Source organism: Phodopus roborovskii, unplaced genomic scaffold (genome assembly GCF_943737965.1).
Source record: "Phodopus roborovskii unplaced genomic scaffold, PHOROB, whole genome shotgun sequence".
NCBI classification, from domain to species: domain Eukaryota; kingdom Metazoa; phylum Chordata; class Mammalia; order Rodentia; family Cricetidae; genus Phodopus; species Phodopus roborovskii.
The window spans coordinates 36,821,189-36,835,681 of NW_026126511.1; the positions used below are offsets into that span (position 1 = coordinate 36,821,189).

The window sequence follows — 14,493 nt, forward strand, 5'->3', positions numbered from 1 at the left end:
TGGGCTGCATACAATACCACTTCTGTCTTCTGCTCATGCTGGAAGAGTCTGGCTTTCATGGATACATCTGAGACTCTCCATGCTCCAGATGGGGCATGTACTCCTCAGCCAGCACAGAGCTGTCAGCATCAGCTGGGGTTTTCACAGTCTGTTGGTAACTGCCCATTACTGAAATGCTACTGGAGAACCAAATTGCAGAGCTTAGGGGAGCTTCCCAAAGGGTGATGGGTGGGTAGGTGATAAACCTAGGGGTGATTGGAAGGTTACATAGGGGAAGAGTCAGCATCGCTTTCTCGGCTGACTTTTGCTCAGCCCTCCTAACAGCCCCTAGCTGTTAGCTAGGATCTGGAGTACTGATTTCCAATTAGACCATGGCCAGAGAGCTTTCTTTGATTTCTTTGATTCATTACATATGCACGCTGAAAGCCTGGTTACCTATGAAAAGTTTCCCCGTTTCTATTCTCTGCCTTCTTTTCTCTTTTGAGGCAGGGTCTTATCTAGTCCAGGCTGGCCTCACACCCTTGTCTCAGCCTCCTCAGGGCTGGGATCCCAGGTGCCCAGCACACACGGCTTGTGAGAAATCTCTCAATGTACTGTTTCAGGCTTTCTCCTGACCCGTTTTGCAGTTTACCCATTGTTTACTAATTCCCTTCCTCCCCAATCTGTCTCTTATACTTTGATGTTCCTTCTGATTATCCTTATCAAAACCCAGCAAACTGTCACATACCCAGGTAATCGCTGCAAAGGCACTGCAAGAAAACTCCATCAGAAGGAGGGGGCCTTTCAAGTAAGGCCTAAAGGATGAGAGAATTCCAGCACGCCCAGTAGAGAAAGAGCAGGGCAGGCAGAGGGGACCAAATGTATGAAAGCCCCGAGGTAGGAGATAGCTTTGTTGGACTCAGGAAAGGTAAGGCTGATGGGGATGACCATAACAAGTGCATGGAAAAGTGATGCTAAGGCTGAAGAGCTGTGATGGCTGAGAAGCATCAATAGTAGTTAAGAGTACAATAGGGCTCAGCTGTCTATCGGGTGGCATGTGAAAAGGAAATTGAAAATGAAAGGAAACAGGGCCTCCCAGGAGCTACTTCCTCTTCCTTACGGTGAGTAATTCAAGCTTATTCTAGAAATCAGTGGACCAGCCAGGACCACTTTTCTTGTGGTGGGGCATGGCCATGTCTATCCTATTAGGCCCAGTGGGACACTCAGGGTGTGGTAATGTCATAAAGAGTGGCACTATTAGGGGATGTGGCTTTGCTGGCGTGGGTGCGGCCTTGTTGGAACCAGTGTGTCACTGTCGGGGCAGGCTTTGAGGTTTCCTAATCTCAAGATATCACCCAGTGTTTCAGGTGAATTCCTGTGGCCTGCAAGATGTAGGACTCTTGGCTACTTTGCCAGTATCATGACTGGCTGCATGCTGCCATGCTCCCACCATGATAATGGATTGAACCTCTGAACTGTAATTGAACCACCCCAATTTAATGTTTTCCTTTATAGAAGTTTCTAAGGTCATGGTGTCTCTTCATAGCAGTAGAAACCCTAAGAAATTGGTACCAAGGACTGAGGTATTGCTGTGATGGGACTGATCATGTTCTTGTTTGAAGTAATATGGACTGTGGGAGTTTGGGTTAAGAAAGCAGTGTACTGCTTTAGGCACTGCTTAGTGGGTCATACTAGTAGGAGCAAGGAAGACAGTTGTGCTGAATTGGTTTGATGAACCATGGGGATCAAGATGTTCAGAGAAGAATGTTAGTTCGTGGTCTACAGATAGGTCTTATGATATTTTGGTGAAGAAAGTAACTTCTTTTTGCCCTTGTCCAAACAGTCTGTCTGAAGCTTTTGGATTAATTAATTCAGCTGGCAGAGGAAATCTCAAAACAGGCTAATATGGGATCTGTGGTATGGTTACTAGTATTAACTCTGATAAAGATTTATAATGAAAAGGAGCAAGTGGAGCAAAGAAAAATATTTGAAGAGGAAAAAGAGCAGCAGAAAGTGGAATGGAGCTAAACTAAATTGTGTGGTCAAGGAGATAAACAAATTAAGAAATGCAAATAAGAAGTAGTGACCTCAGGGCAAGATCCCACCCAGATAAGTTTCCAACTTGTGGAAAGGAATTAAAGAAAAAGTTAGAGTCAGGTGTGGTGGCACACAACTTTAATCCCAGCACTCAGAAAGGAGAGGCTGGTGGGTGTGGATTTTGAGGCTAGCCTGGTTTATAGAGCAAGTTCAAGGACAGCCAAGCGTAGGCAGTGAAGGTAACAATCAAAAACAGAAAGCTGGTGAAGGTGTAATGAGCAAGGGGGTCATGTTCCAGCCCCAGCAAGTACCAGAGTTTCGCAGCTTCGGCCATGTGATTCTGGCTTTAGAGTTAAGGAGAGAAGAAACAGGTTATAGAATTTGCCTCAAAGACTAAGGAAGGCCACTGAGGCTAGGCATTAGTCAGGGGTGCCCTTGAATGGAGGCCTTGCAGAGAGGCCGCTGTGTGAAGCTGTGACGTTGAAGCCTGGATTGCCTGGAAGAATCCAAGATGTTGGAGATGCCAGAGTTCTTGGATACCTGTCAAGAAGAGCTGCTAACAGGGAATGGAGACAGCCCAAGGGAAAGAAGTGTGTTCTAGTCAAGGAAGCTAAAGGGAACTGGAGATCTGAAAAGTGTTTTGACATCAGACATGGAGATGCAGATTTTGGAGCTTGCCCAGAGGGTTTTCGGCCTTGCTTTGGTCCAGTATTTCCTTGCTACGCCCTATACGCCCTATATGTTGGAAATATGTGATCTGCTTTTTCATTTTTTACAGGTGATGAAGAGACTGCATGACTCTCAGAAGAGACTTTGAACTTTAAAACACTGTTGAGACTGTGATAGATTGTGGGGACTTTTGAAGTTGGACTAAATGCATTTTGCATTATGATACTTTTCCAGCATATGGGGGGCAGGGAATGGAATATGGTAGACTGAATGTAATTGCTCCCCATTAGCTCATAGGAGTGGCTTCGGTGGAGTGGATATGGACTTGTTGAAGGAAGTGTGTTACTGTGGGGGCAGGCTTTGAGGCTTCTTATGTTCTGGATAATGCCCAGTGTTTCAGTCAACTTCCTGTGGTCTATAAGATGTAGGAATCTCAGCTACTTTGCCAGAAACATGTCTGCTTGCACACTGCCATGCTCCTCACCATGATGACAACGGACTGAACCTCTGAACTGTAAGCAAGCTACCGCAATTAAAGGTCATGTCTCTTCACAATGATAGAAATCCTAACCACGACACAGGATCTTGGAAAAGTTATGGTTTCTCAACATAATGATATTAGCCCTTCCTCATCTTTTCCTACATGGTTTCAGTCTAGAAGAAGAGATGCAATGGTTGGTGCAATGGCAAGTCATCCTATACAATCATGCAAAAAGATAATGGCACTCATAGAAACCTTGAACCATCAGACTGGTCCAGCATCTGCATTGGTCTGTGTGTGTGAAGCCAACCAGGTTGGTAGGGATTTTTGCTATTCAGTGCATCTTACTGACACATTAGGCAATTTCAAGTGCCTAGGCACCATGAATGTGACCAAAAGTCATTAAAATGAAACAACTGTGTCACACGGGGCTATGTTTTTTCAGGTAGAAGCAGTAAGACTTCTTATGTATGGCCTTGAGAAGGAGTTTGTCGGTGGAAGGATAGTATGAAGAGCCCTGACAAGATTTCAGTCAAAGAATTTATTCAAATGGGAAAGGAAAGCCATTAAAAGAAAAAGGTTGGAAGGCTGAAGACAAGAGTTCAGTTAAGCTGAGGTAAGTAAGAACTATCTTGATGGTCATGCCCACTCAGCATGGGCTTCCAAAACTGCAACTTCACCGATTCCTTGGAGGGTAGGCACCTGTTCTAGGTGTGTCCCTCCTAGCTTAAGCCTCTAGGTGGAGGGCTCCAAGGCTGATGGCTCACCCTGAACTTCCCCACCGTGAGGCCCATTGATTCTACACATCAGATCCTGTCTACCTCTCAGTTGCTTCAAATATGATAATTGTCACCTGCACAAAGGCAGGGAGGTATGTTTTACTTTTTCAGCCCCATTTTAACTAGTCCTTATTTAATATCATTGCCAAGGAAAGCTTGGTTCTCTCCTACCCTAACCCATGGCTACCTTCCTACCCCCGTATCTTCACTGCTGTTATTAAAGGCTGAGTCCCTGCAGAAGGAGACAGTGAACTACACAGAGATGGGAAATTGGTTAGAATCAAGTCCCCTGAGCAAAAGTACGTGGGCAGTAACCACTCTACTATTTGGGCACACAGCTTCCTACCATCGCTCCTCAGGGATTGTTCTTATATACCCTCTCTTCTCTCCTCGTCTCTCCTGTCAACCCACTCTTACCTTTTCTCTGACAAATCATTCATTATTGTCTTTCTTCCTTTCAATGCTAGAACCAGTATCAACTTTCTTTATTCTCTAGCTCTAGCATTGCTGGACCTACACAGTTGGGTAAAGGACAATTGTTCAATGCTGACGAGTTTTGCTAACACAGTATAGGTCAGTGAGAGGTGGAGAACTCCTGTTTCCCATAGTCCTTTTCTTTAAAGGCAGAGTGCTCTTCTTATCCTGGGCCCTTAACTTACCAGTTCATGCTTGTGGATTCATTGCATGGTACTTACTCTGTGCTGCTGTAAAAACTGTCTGTTGGCAACAAAGTCATGTAAAATGCTTTTGTATTTAAGGTCCTGGCTTGTCATCCCTCTCTGTCTTCCCAGCCTAACAGACACATTATCCCTTAGGTTTGCACTGATGAAAGGGGCGACAGGCATTTTGGCACACTGGATCACTGCACATAATACTTATCTTTAGAATGAATATGTAAATTGCATGTGTGGCTGTCATGTGTGGGTCCCTGCACCTGGAATGGAATGGAGCACATGCCCGTTACAGTGTCACTCAACAGCTTTTACCAAGCCACAGACCAACAGCAGCTGAGCTAGCTGCATTATGCCTCTGTGACATTAACTACAGACACAGAGTGCCACAAAAAAAGTCGACGCCCCTTTTCTGAATAAAAGCCCGGGGTAATTACCGTGACTATTGTTCTATTAGAAAGCTCCATTTGTGCTCCTTCATCAATTCAGGATCTAGACATGAAAAATCACTGGCATTAAGTGTTTAAGGCAATTTGCTTTCCAAATGAAGAAAGGACGAAAGTCTACTCCCGAGTCACCGGTGCAGACAGCCAAAGCTCACCTCATCAGGACCCGGAGGAGGGTTTTTTTTTTTTTTTTTTTTTTTTTCAGATGGTACCTACTCCCTACACAGAGCCCCAGGACATGTTCTCTGCTGTCAGCCCCAAGCAGACATACAGGTGTGTGTGGACCGCCTGCAGGTGGACAGTAGCTGCTGCTTTATTGGTGTGGTGTAGACTGAGGTGTTTCCACTTAACATGTGTGCCTGGCTGCCCTGTCCTGGGGGGCCAGGCATAGTGTTCTGAGGAAAAGCTGCAGAAATGTCGCTCACCTTGAGGAGTAAGCTCTCAGGGCAGGGTCCGTGCTCTTCCACAAGCCACAGAACATGGATCGGTTATGAGGTGTACCATCCAATGGGGAGAAAAATGGGAGACTTCTGAACTACTTACCCCCACATGACAATATAAAATGGGCACAAAAGAAAAGGCCAAGCCATAACAAAAAGAGATGGCCCCCAAGGCTACTTACATTGTGTGAGGATCCCGGTTAAGGCATTTTTAAAATTCTCCTTGGCTTCCTCCATTTCCTGTTCGTGGGTGGCTTTTTCGTTCATGAGCCTGCGCACGTGGCTGTTGGCCGACTGCACCATGGAGTAGAACTGGTTTGCAGAGCGCCGGTTCACCTCCCCGCGTTCTATCCAGGACAGCAGCACAGTGATGGCCTCAGAGAACTTGCTGTCGTCTGGAAGGCAATGGCAAGAAATAGCCACCTCATCCAGGTTCTCAAAACATGTGAGGTCTCCCCAGGTGGCACTTGTTCCCAACTTGACAAACCAGCTTTCCGTGGAGGACTGCTCTGTCCTTCCATAGCCTATCTTTTCCTCTTCTTCCCCTGGTTCCATGGAACCACCTAGAACTTCTTATTCAGCTGCCTCTCCATCAGCATGGCTGTACTGGACAGTCTTAGCTATAATTTATGGCCCCATTCTCATATCAATCCCAGATTACACTTTCTTAAGATGGACTAAAAAAAAAAAAATGTTATGGGCCTATTTGGCCCTCACCCTATTTCTGTATCAGAAATATGACATGATGGTGGTATATTGTTTTGTTATTTATACAGATAGCTAAGTTAGAGACAATCTGTGGGTGACAGGAAAATTATCTTAAAAGTTCTGGTAATACAAGATACTGGCTCCAAAGTAGGCAGGAGAAATAAAGTCATTTCTTGAGCTAGTGAAATTCCAGAGTAATTTCATTTTCAGTTGAATAGATTTCCATGCTATGGAAAAATGGAATATTTCCTAGTTTTCTACACAAAGGGATGTGTGCCCTGAGGTGGTCAACCTTTGTTTTGGCGGCCATTGAAAAGCCCGTTTAAATTTGGTTTAAGCCTCAGGTGGGAGCAGGAAGTGGGGAAGGAGGTCGCATCTGTAAATAAACGATAAAGCTTATTTCAAAGAAGGCAAACAGGCGTGCTTGTTTGGGGATGGCTGTACGGCTTGGAGGTGGAGGAAGGCAGGTGTGAGGGTGGTTAAGTTAATTACACCTGGAAGTTGTATGCCAGCCATTACAACATTAATCGATGTGACCACTGCTGAAGGCTCCTCGAGGACATTCTAAGCAAAACTGAGGGAAGAAAACTTTGATTAGTATGTTTCTGATTCTAATCGATGTGATAGGAAAACTGCCTTTGTTTTAACCAAGGTAGGCAGACTCATTCATTCTCAAAATCAGGGGCAAAACTAGACCTCACTGCCTGCATACTTACCCTCTTACTCGTCTTTCCAGGCTCTCTAGGTGTCACGGAGGACTCTCAGAGACGCCTCCTATATTATTGAAGTGTATAAACATGTCCACACTCCAGGAGGACAGAGGGTGACTTGGAAGAACGATTTACTTTTATTTCACATGATTAAAAAAAAAAAAAAAAAAAGAAGCAAGCAATTCCTGTGGGTAGTCAACCATGCTGTGCTCAGTTTTTAGTAAAGCAGCTGCTTTTAAGTCCTCCTGGACCCTGTTAGTAACCCCTCACCCATACTCATGCAAGGAACCCAAATGAACTCATTGGCTGAAAAAAAAAAAAATCAACCATTGCCTGATTATTAGTACGCTGTTTGTGGAATGCTTTGTAAATCCTACAGGATATGGTCTAAGCCATCTTCAGCCTCTTTTTATGAGACCTCCCTAGCCAGGTACCATTTTCTTAGTATGGCTAGCTATTACTTGCCCAGGGACATGGCTGGCACATCAGGGCAGGTCTCCCCCTGCTTGGGATCTGGTGGAGGAGTACAGTCTACCTTCTCCAGACTCCAATAGCATCAGCTGCTATTGCTGATGTAGGACAAGATGCTTCCTTCTGGGCAAGCCTCCAAGCAAACCTGTGCTCACCCTTCAACTGGGGGAGGTAACCGGCAGGGGTAAACCTACAGGCAGAATACAGTTTCCTTGCAAATTTTGCTTCTTGAGCACAGAGCACCATCTTAATACCTACACTGATGCGTGCAATTGTGTTAACTCTGGGGTTTCAGTCTGAGTTCAAGCCTCCGTGAACTCCAGCTGTAGTGGTTTCTTATCTCACTTCATGGACCGAAGCAGCTTGTGTAAGATAAAATCCATCATACAACTTAACACTACACTCAGCCCACGGAGAGGCCCGTAATTTAGCATTATGTTTGTGAGAGGCCCACTGCGACTCTTAGAGTCACAATAAATCCTGCCTCCCTCCATGCTCTCCCCCTCTCTCCCTGACAATATATGTTAGGAAAATGGACCTTTGGACAGACAGCAGGAATAAACCCCATGCTTATAAGAAATCCTTTTTTCCCCCCTTTAAAAAAAAATTAACGACAGAAAAGAACACTGACTTCATGTGCTAAGTGTTATATTTTACCCTTAAGCCTCCACACAGCACAAAGGGAGAATCCTCAACTTTCTTTTTTTAAGCTCATAAGGGAAATGCAGAAAAGAAGAGCAGATTGCCCATCTTGCTCAGTTACTTTCTGGGGTACATGGGAAATCGTTCCCAACCTCACTCCTGGTTGCTACCCCTTAAGTAAAGAAATTTCTGACAACACATCTAAATGGTAAAAGTCATGTGTTTGCTCAGGGTGAAAAACCACGTCTCAGTGGCCCTCACTCTTAAGACTGACATGGGAGTTGATCTTAAGTTACAAGGAGTGGCAAATGGAGTTTTCAGAGGGGAAATGCCATCTCGTGAGGGCAAAGCAACAGGAAACCCAGTACTGAAAACATAGGAGGCCAAGAGGCTCCCTCTCACCTGTTAGCAAGCATCGGTAGGCAGAATCCAGCTAATCTAAGAAAGTATACAGTTTTGGAAACTCCCAAGTTCTGCCTTTGAAACCGGCAGACTAATAATGATTGATGTGCTAACTTTCACATTAAATTTAAAACATGTTAGTTGAGGCATGCTTAGAAATGCCAGTCAACATTTGTTACCATATTAGAAGTGACTTTAATTTATACTTATTAACGCCGACTCAGTCACTCCTGCTGGATGGCTACTGGAGCATATTGAGGACGGTCATTTTCAATTCACAACCGTAAATTCAATTTTGTATTCAGTGGAAAGATCACCGAGAAAGCAGAAAACAATATAAACTAATTTAAACAGGATTTAGATTGCAGCGTTATTAAAGCTATTCATGTGGAAGGAAATTAACGCTGCCCATAAAAATCACATCAAAGACGCACTTATAAGACTTGCAAGCATTCTCCTTGTTCATGCTTAGGCATAACTCTGAGCAGAGGGAAGTTTGGAAATTAGAATGCACACGCGTGCCTCCCCACAGTGGCTGTGGTGAGGAGGGCTGCGGATGAACCCATTCGCCCATTCCAGATTACACAGCGTGTTCCAAGAAGGGTTCTTACCACATCACACCCCTCTGTCTGCATTGCTGGAAATGTGTTTGCCAGCCTCCCCAGTTGGCATTTTCTTTCTAGAATATCTGTCCCTTTGCCAAGCTCATTCTGATAGGCACCATGGGCGTGGCCTCTGTGTTTCTGTCCTAGTGATGCTTTTACATTCTCCATCCCCAGACAGCTGCTACTCCTTCAAGATTCAGTTTATGCCATCTTTATAAAGGAGACGTCCCTGCCACCTGGGAACTGAGTGCCTTTTTGCTGCCTTTCCCCCACTCACTATGAACTCAACTGACATAGCCACCCTGTGCAGTGACGGTCACCTATCTGTTACTTATAGCTTAAGGGGCTGTTATTTTAAAGAAACTTCCTCCAAACCAAACACTGCAGCCCTCTGGTCACTTTGTTTACAGTTCATATTTTATCTGTTTCTGAAAGATATGTAGTAATTAATACGAGGCCAGTCACAGATGACTAGCACAAGGTGCACAGCTCAACAGTTGATACTAAAGATGCTTAATTCTGTGTTAAAGAGGATTTTCACATATGTCATTGTTCGCTACAGGTAAATGTTCTCATGATGGAGAAACGGGCCTCTGAGGCCATGAGCACCAGGAGACCAAAGTTAGGAGTGACGTTGGATGCTTGAAGACAAGCAGAAAGTATTGGTGACCCAGCCAAATGTCTAAATGGGATTCTCAGTGATTACAAAAAAAAAAAAAAAAAAAAAAAAAAAAGAAAAATTTGAGGGAGGTGATAACATTTGTTAGAGGACTAAGTAAATAATTATAGTAATTATAAGTAAGTAAAAATGCTCATTTTTTTGTTACTCAATGTCCCCAACTGAATCCATGTCATCATGTTTTCCGTCGGGGTTGGGGTTATTTCAGATCTTGTGTACCTTCTTCTCCACACTTGATAAACACCTGCTACAACAGTAGACATTAAAATTGCCAGCAGGGTGACCTGCTCTCCAAAGGTCACACGTCCAAACACCCTTTGTGAGCTTGTTAAAAATGCAGATTCAACTTTTCTCAGAGCCCCTCACCTCCACCCCTGCCCGCCGTGACTGCATTTCACCCCTTATGTTGGATGCACTTGGAAGACTCAGACACACTGCAAGAAATGATTTGGGGAAAGCCAGGTAAAATGGTTAGAAGCCAATCTCAGTTAAGAGATCACACAAACCTGAAATGGGAAGTAATAGTAATTAAAATTTAAGTGAAAGGATCTGATATGATTTTTTTTTTTTTTGAGCTTTTCCGGTGTCTGCCTATAAATCCCCACTTTCAATAAAAGAATAATTGTCATTGCCAACTGAGAAAGGAAAAGGTTATCTAAGACCTGGAAACAGCACAGAGATCACTATGGATCACTCAGTGAGACACTGGGTGTGGACCAGCCACACCCTACTTTCCCCTTTACTGGCATGTGGACTCAGGCTTGTCTGACAAGGCTCTTTTACAACTCTGAGGCTGAAGAACATAAATTGTGGAAACAAATGATGCGAATAATTCTTCTCTACAGCAATGCAAGGTTTTTCTTTTCTTTTTTTTTCAGTACAAGTTGAAATCTTCATAAAGCAAATTACATGAAGAATTTCCAGCTACCATCATAGCCAGAAATCAGTGTCTATTTCTTTGAGAAAAAACAAAGCAGTGTGGTGGGATACTTTGCTAATTTTCTTGCTGTTCAATCAAAGGACCTCTCTCCAATTATCCTTTCATAGACCCAGCCATAAATAAAGGCATAGCAGCCCACCTAAGTTTTCTACCCCATGCTCCCTGTCTACCTACTGTTCTGAATCTCCCTTAGCACAAAGGAGAAGAAAAGTACTCAACACCCTTGCTGCATTTCCCCCATCATTACCCACCTACCAGGTTGATAGAGATTTACCAGGTGTTACCTACCAGCTTCTGCATGCTGGGGATTTTAGCTGTGGTGACATTCCTCCAAGAAAGTGTGCATTTGGGGTTGTTAAAGAAACTGTGGCAGAGAAATCATGACCATCTTGCAAATACAAATTGGGCATGTTCCAATGGTTTTATTTAACTCATTAATTAATGAAGAAGCGGTGACATGTTAAAACTAGTTCAAAGGAGAATTTGCCCCAGAGAAGTATGCATTTTGTAACTGCTTAACTGTCTGTACATCAGTTAACCAGAATAGCACATAAAGGCTACACAAGTGATTAATGCTCCACTCTGCCCTAACACACAATCTCCTCAATTACTCAGTATTTATAAAATGGGGGAAATTAAGAGGGAAATACACAAGTACACTGATTATTTCCACTGAAGGGCCAAGCAAAATGTTTCTAAATGAAATGTCCTCTCTTGCCTGTATGAAGGTCAGTAACACCCAAAAAGTGCTCCTCCAGGAGGTTCCCCATGTTTCCGATTTTCCTGGACCGAAGAAGGTCTGGCTGTTCGCTAATGGAATGTCCACGTGGCTCATAGCATTATCGATTTTTACTTTCAAGGAACCATAAATACTGACAACCATCAACAGAATGCCAGCTGGACTTCCTCTCCTGCCATACTGATGCTGGCCATACTCTATGCAAATATGACCCCAGTCCTTTGGAACTTATGAGCACAATCCCGGTGGTGGTGGTGGTGGGGAGTCAGTTCTCTGTGACACACGAGAGGACCCCAAGGGCACACTGGTCGGAGAACTTCATTGGAAGTTTACTTGATTCAGAGAGAGACAAATGGGAAAAAGTACTGGGAAACTTTTAAAATGTTCTCGCCCAAAGAAACCTCCAGTGAATGAAGATACAATGCTTCCTCGTGATCAAATCAATCTCATCCTTGTGCGGCCCAGACCTGGGCCTCTTCAGGGCTGCTGGGTCTGTGTTAGAAACACTGGAATTCATTATCTCATCTGCCTGGTGCCACTGTTTCCAATAAAGTGTAATTATGGGGCTATTGAGCTCCTTCTTGCTTTCCCAAAGCCATGCCATAAACTTCAGGTCCCTGCTCAGCGACTTCCCAGTCAGTCTTCATTAAGTTCAATTGTCTCACCACAATGTCTATTTAATCACCAGGGTGCCCACTGGTTTTCTGGCTTAGAATTTGTATTAATGAAACCGATGCTTGGTGACTCTGTGCCTCAGACACTACTACACAGTCACAACTCAGTGTTTCCTCTGGCTTCAGAAAGCCAAGCAGCCAGTGGATGGGGAGCTATGGTCCCTGAAGACAGACGCCCCCTTTGTTCTTGCTAGCGGCCTCACTGGTTTGGCTGTCTTTGTAGAGAAAGCATCTTGCAGTTGCTACTCACGATTGTGCACACTGCCGCTAATAGTATCAAACCCGCTATTATAAGTAGCAAGTGCAGGATGATTTGCCACTTCCTCTATTACCCAAGAAACCTAGATTCTATGAGGTAGGAGCTGACATGGTGCCCCTCCATACCTAGAACCAATACCCAGTGTCAGGTATTTGTAAAACACTTAGCAAATATTTCTTCCTTATTGGCAGCAGGTTGAACATAATCACCTCTCTCATTTGCAGCCATGCCTAGAAGCCCTACTATTAGGCCAGAGATGCACTATGCCACATAGTCATACTTGGAGAGGAGAGAAAGGAATTAATATGCCCAACACACCTACTGTGTGCAACTCTGTGGAAAGTCTTGCAGATCATAATAAAGACCTGATTGATACAGATTTTGCTGAATGTGAACGATCTTCAAAATCAAAGTTACAAGAATAAACGCATACAGTATAAAATGGGAGGCAAATACCTAATGAACTGAAGATAGCAAAGTTTCTCAGAGGAGGAAAAGAGATCAAACCCAGGACAGTATTTTCACATTGCCACTCCCCTTCTGACACAGGGTTCTGTACCTTCCGCCTTGACTGCATTTTATACCCTCACATCAGTGAAATCATCTTCAGGAAAACAGTTTCCTTGGCTCCCCCTGCCTGGCTTTACAGTCTTCTGAGGAGCAGAGAGTGGATTTCCTCTCAGAGGCAGCCAATTTCCTAAGCAATTAAATGCTGTTTATATTCCAAACTCTGTGCTTGGGTCGAAATTGTCAAGCTTGGTATTACCTGACTCTTGCCTAAGATGTATCTGCAGCTAGTTCATTCTGCTGTAAGAGCCATCTATTAAAATTTCCAATCTGTTCTCTCCTCAAGGGATCACACGGTACTTGGCAAAGGTACAGCTTCCGAATTCTGCAAATTATACTCATCTATATAAATATACATTTTTGAAATGGCAAGGCTCACAAATTACTCTAGCAAATTGACATGCCAATCTGCTATCCTCCAAAAGTAGAGGCAAAAGTCATGTACCTTATACATGCAATTGGCACTTTTGATGTTTGCTTCATAAAAATAACATAATGTAGATGCCAAACCTTCATGAAATTCCTCCATGTAATACAGAACTAAGGTGTGGCCCTGACTAAACCCATTTTGAGAGTCTCATACTCTACTGACTGAGCTAGTTGGACCTGAAAACAGTGAAGTCATGGAGACCACAGTGTAGTACCACAAAATTCACTTGACATTGACAAAAAGGTACTTATTCTAATGAGCATTCCTGGTTGTACATGATGTCCTTTCTTATTCTGTACTCTCCTAATACTTTTTTTTGGGCTGAATTTGTATTGCATATGCTTCTTATTGAAGGGATAGCCTCTATCTGCATTTTAATGTCTATACATGGGTCTTCTTGGAGCACCTCGGCAGGTACCAGCAGAGCCACCGGGCAGTGCAGTGGCAACTGTAGCTAATTAGGAGTCCCCAGATCTGACAGGGATGATGACTGGAAGCACATGCACTGCTCCGTAGACAAAGCAGAGAATGCCATTTCCAACTTTCCTAGTTGTGCGTTTCCTTTATTAAGATCCTCTCGCTCATTTAACACACTGCTGATTAATACACGAGGCAGGCTCCAAAACCCAGAGCTCTCCTTTCATCAGACATCTGTGAAACCCTCTCCTACTGTTTAGAGGATACTTCCAAGGCCTGCAGCAGCCAAGACTTCACCATCTTGCCGAGATACTGTCCAGCCTCACCTTGTGTTAGGAATGCAGTGCCTGTATCAAATCCTCTGGGTTTCCTGTGTGTCTTTGTTCTTAGCGCTCCAGCCTCTGGGTGGACTGCCTGTAGGAACCTTTCTAACTTGGAGGAAATCTTGTTTATTCTGCTAAGTTCAAATTCTGCCTGCTCGGTGAAGACATCCCTGATATGTCTGCCCTTTCTGTCCACACTTGCTACTATTACCAAGGAGTGTTGCACAAGCCTTCTTTTATACTGAAGACGGCTGTCTGCAGTTAGTCGTTTACTTGTAGATACCTGCTGTAGCCACTGTGACCTGCTATGACCCTGGCATTACCCAGCAACCTCAGGAGCTCGGATCACCACCCACCACTGGCTATAAAATGCCTAGAATGTCCTGCAGCCCACTCACTTTGGATACTAATAGACCTAAGCATAC

The 14,493-nt window shown here is 44.0% G+C and overlaps 1 protein-coding gene across 3 annotated transcripts in view; it reads right to left on the bottom strand.

Moving 5' to 3' along the window:
• Enox1 (ecto-NOX disulfide-thiol exchanger 1) overlaps window positions 1-14,493 on the bottom strand; it is a 261,615-nt gene that overhangs the window by 116,939 nt on the left and 130,183 nt on the right. For all 3 annotated transcript variants that reach the window (XM_051195352.1, XM_051195351.1, XM_051195350.1), the window contains exon 7: window positions 5,685-5,897. In XM_051195352.1, coding sequence (XP_051051309.1) covers window positions 5,685-5,897 — 213 coding nt within the window. The remainder of the gene's footprint in view (window positions 1-5,684; window positions 5,898-14,493) is intronic.